General features: G+C 37.9%; 1 protein-coding gene across 2 annotated transcripts in view; it reads left to right on the plus strand.

Annotated features, from left to right (window-relative positions):
- Positions 1-2481: 2481 nt before the first annotated feature.
- Positions 2482-4865, plus strand: part of LOC106474557 (Golgi-associated plant pathogenesis-related protein 1-like) — a 9560-nt gene continuing 7176 nt past the window's right edge. For both annotated transcript variants that reach the window (XM_013935246.2, XM_022402877.1), the window contains exon 1: positions 2482-2634. In XM_013935246.2, the coding sequence (XP_013790700.1) occupies positions 2500-2634 (135 nt within the window). In that variant the 5' untranslated portion in view covers positions 2482-2499. The remainder of the gene's footprint in view (positions 2635-4865) is intronic.

A 4865-nucleotide genomic window follows, 5' to 3' on the forward strand; every position in this document is an offset into this window, starting at 1 on the left:
CAGGTTAAACGATATTTGAAGACAAATTTGTCATTTTTCACCGGCGACGAGTGTAAGTAGTTGACATTCAATATGGCGGAATATACTTTAGACCATATGACTTTCGACGTTATTGCAAGACTTCTATAGGCGAAACTGGTAACCACATATATATGGAACTGTATTACAGTACATGACCAACAAAGCACATGGCCAGAATTTAGAAAAATCTCATTATCGAATCAAACTGATATCTGTGCAAAATTAGAAAGATCCCAAAGACACTGTCCTTCTTTTAGACATTAAGAACATACACTACGTTAATAGGAAAATAAAAGTATTTAATTTCATTATTCAAACCTAAACTTAATGATTTAAAAAACACGAAACGGGTATGCATCTTCATTTGAATCACCGTGTTTAGAATACTGTCTTACATCCGGGAATGTCCACACATAATTTAATCATATAACTCCATTTTCCAAAAAAATAACTGATACTTCGTCATTAATCACTTGAGAGTCTACAGACAAGACAATGCTGTTCGGAGTGCATTTTATTTTATTGTTCTCGTTGATATATGTATAGCGCAGAGCCATGATTGGACAATTTGTACACGATAACGCCTTACGTCATCATATCCTAGGATGTCTGATGACAACTTTTCTTTGGAGAGGTTTTATTATTTCAACTTTAAATTACATCACTGTACATGAAACGCCACAAACTGAAATATTTCTTCAGAGATACATACATTATCATAATTGGTCGATACTGTAGATATAGAATTCCCGTCATAATACAATGGATACATTTCCTTATCTGTGACGCCATTTCCTGTCTTCCTGGCGTCATTTCCTGTTCTCTTCAAACCGTTTTCTAGATTATCAGTGACGTCATTTCCTGTTCTATTCAAAACGTTTTCTAGATTATCGGTGACGTCATTCCCTGTTCTATTTAAACAGTTTTCTAGATTATCAGTGACGTCATTCCCCGTTCTACTTAAACCGTTTTCTAGATTATCAGTGACGTCATTTCCTGTTCTCTTCAAACCGTTTTCTAGATTATCGGTGACGTCATTCCCTGTTCTATTTAAACAGTTTTCTAGATTATCAATGACATCATTTCCTGTTTTCTTCAAACCGTTTTCTAGATTTTGAGGGAACTTGTGCTTATTCTGGGAGAAACGGTTCATACTTGGAAGTGTGACACATCCCTTCATATATACTTTCAGACACGACGCCAAAGATAATATCTCGCATGTATTTAACCTTTGGGATACAAAAAGTGCCTCTTTCCTGGAAACATATTAGTGTTCACGCGCAGTGGGGTTGTGCTAAATTTTATAGTACCGGAGCTCTGCCAAACTTTGTCAGACGTGTGATGTCACCATCAGGGCAGAGATCTCGTATTTAAAACCTAATTCCCATTTTCGTGAGTCTATTTTAAGTAAAGAAAATATATGCAACACTAACTATTTAAGCTAGAAATAAATTGAATATGCATACATTACCGAAAGAAAACACTAAAAATTAACTTCCTTCACATCAAGCAATATAGAAAAAATGACTAGGTACCGTATAAAAATCACTAACATTAAAACAAACTTTAAAAACGCATATCATATTAATTTACTATAATTCTAACCCTATTGTAATATCAGCAACTTTAACTTTATAATGCTTTGCATACCTCCCGTTATGTAAACACGAATATACAGTATATTATGTCAAAAATTAGCATTTTAAAATACGTATATTTTAAACACATCGTATTATTATAAAATTATTTTATTAAGTGTTTTAACACCATATTTGTGTGCCTTAATAACCACGTGACGTATAACAAACCCAATCCACAATTTTAATGCCTTGACACCCGCTATTAAACTGGGGTGGTCGCTAGGTGCCTGGCGCTAGCTCCTGAGGGAGAGTGACAGAGTGTGTGCTGGGCGGTAGAAGCGAGCTCTACCAGTGGAGATCACAAACAACCAAAGTGTTCTATCACACTCTGAGAGTTTGGTTATGAAATACATTTAATTTCAGGTGTAAAGTGAATAAACCCTAGATTTATTATTGGTTACAAAATACACTCGTTCCTCGTTCACCCCAGATTTATTATTGGTTACAAAATACAGTTGTTTGTTGTTTACCCTAGATTTATTATTGGTTACAAAATACAGAACGAGAAACAACTGTATTTTGAATGATAATGAGAGTGATGATGAAATTCCACTCTTCGGTTAGACCCGAGCAGCCCAAGAGCTGCCACTAGGTGTTGTTGTCGCTTTTCCTCTAGTCTATTAGTTCAAATTAGGGACAGATGTGCTTAGATGACTATTTCTGAACCAGAGGGTGCTAAATTCACCTTCCTTCTTGAACTGAAAACAATTGTAAGACACTAGAGAAAATGGAATTTAGGAGTGTACCAGTATGAAGATTTTGTACATCAAAGTTAACGTTTAAGATACTTAATGTGGTCTGTTTTTCCATCTTTAGCATGGACTGTTTTTACGAAAAGATGCGGGCACTAAGATCAGCCAGCTGGTTACCACGTTATCATCGAGCTAAGGTACTCCAAAGGTCATCCCGTCAGTCTGAGCTGTTGGAAAATTCTTCTCCTAGCAGGACGTTGTCACCTCCAGAAGTGAAAAAGGTAAAAAAAAATATAATTTGCTGAATCATAACAAGGAAAAGTGTTCATCATACGATAGTCTTAGATAGGAGAAAAAAAAGGCTAAATATGGCCAGATTCACAGAGTACAAAGAAACAAACAGAAATTATTTGACAAAAATGGTTTACAGTCCACAACGAAAAATATCAAGATGCGCAGACAAAGTAATAGTGGTTGGACAACATGTACAGTTTAATAAGCGGATTTTTGTGGATCAAAATGCTTGTTTATTTGTCCCAAAACATACAAAAGGGGTTATCTGCCCAATAAGGGTATCGGAACCAGCTTTTTTTAGTGTTATAACGCCTCAGACTTACTACTGAGCCACCGGCTGGCGAAGCAGCTCAAAAATGAGTCTCGTCACCGAATGATCTGATGGCTTAGTGGTTAGGGCTCTCAACTCGCAATACGGTGGGTTGCAAGCTGGAATCTACGTCACTGAACATGATCGCGGTTTCAGTCGTGGTGGTGTTATAATATGATGGCCAATACCACTATTCGTTGTTGAACGAGTAGCCTAAGAATTGGTGGTGGGTGGCGTTGACTAGCTGCCTTCCCTCCGGTGTATCACTGCTAAATTAGGGACGGCTATTGCAGATATCCCTGGAGTTACTTTACGCAAAATCCCAAAAAATTAAACAAGCAATCAAACTGAATGACTTGAAAAATAGAATATCGTTACAAATATAAGTTGTAACTTTGTGCTAAACTTGGTGAAACTCCTCACTGGAACTTTCTGGGGATTTCACGTTTTCTTCACCAATTTCTACTACTATACTGACCATTTTTAGGCTTCGGAACAAGCCCTTTGAGAAGGATTTCTCTCCTTTCTCTTTCAGCCCAGCGAGAGCCCTTTGAAAAAGACCTCCCTCCTTTCTCTTTTAACCCAGCGAGAGCCCTTAGAAAAGGACCTCCCTCCTTTCTCTTTCAACTCAGCGAGAGCCCTTTGAAAAGGACCTCCCTCCTTTCTCTTTCAACTCAGCGAGAGCCCTTTGAAAAGGACCACCATCCTTTCTCTTTCAACTCAGCGAGAGCCTTTTGAGAAGGACCTACCTCCTTTTTCTTCAACCCAGCGAGAGCCCTTAAGAAGGACCTCCCACCTATCAACCCAGCGAGCCAACAGTTGACATGTAAACTCCCTTCTAATTATATTTGTTTTTAACAAAACCTCACTTAGATATCATCCATTACTTGAATCAATAACTGTTTAAAGTGAGTAAACATTCTAAGGATTTAATGTTTTGTCAATATAACAACAGCAAACAAACAAAAATAGTTAAAGTCCGCTCCCCCACAGCTCGAACATGGAACAACGATTACTATTGCTCTATCCTCTCCCCCCGACGGTTCTCAACCCAAAAGAAAACACTAATTAAGTTGAAGTTGATATTTTCAGTTATTGTTTTGTTACTGCAAAGGTCACAATGGGTTATCTGCACGTTGTCCACCGCGGGAACTCGAGCCTCGGATTTTAGCGTTGCAAGCCCGTAATCATATCGCTGACCCACGGGGTGGGTGACTGGAATTTCCGTTTGTTTTTTATTTGTTTGTTGTTAAGCGCAAAGCTACGCATTTGGCTATCTGTGCTCTGCCCACCACAGGTATCGAAACCCCGTTTTTATCATTATAAGCTGGAGGGCTTTCGTACATTATCTAATCATCTCATCGTTATGGCAGCAGATTTGCTGATGAAACTGGTTATAAACTAAATAACATATATCTGAGGTCATTGTCTCTATTACAATGTTTCATAATAATGAACAACAGACTGTTCCAACCTTTTGAAAAACAACTACGATTTCTTTTCTTATTCTTCGTAGTGTTAATTTCACGCATGTTAAGTTTACGTAATTATTCAACTGGAAGCCTAGATTAGTTTGTTCGATAGTCATGACGGTCTTTCGCCGTAAAATCAGACAATTATTTTTCTTTGAACCAGTCACAGATTTGTTTGACAGGTAATCTTCCGCTAGGGTAAGTCACTGATGCGCGTGGAGAAGTAAGAAGAAGTAGGATCAGTAGATGTTATTTCCTCCTGTCTCGAAACTAGTGACTAATATACAGTCTTTATCGGTTCAACTGATGGGAGCCTAATAGTGAAAAAAGATTCGTGCTGCTGTTTTCATTTTCAAACGGTTTGTTTTTAATTTTGCGCAAAGCTACACGAGGGCTATCTGCGCTAGCCGTCCCTAATTTAGCAGTGTAAGACTGG

This window comes from Limulus polyphemus, unplaced genomic scaffold, assembly GCF_000517525.1.
Source record: "Limulus polyphemus unplaced genomic scaffold, Limulus_polyphemus-2.1.2 Scaffold7356, whole genome shotgun sequence".
NCBI classification, from domain to species: domain Eukaryota; kingdom Metazoa; phylum Arthropoda; class Merostomata; order Xiphosura; family Limulidae; genus Limulus; species Limulus polyphemus.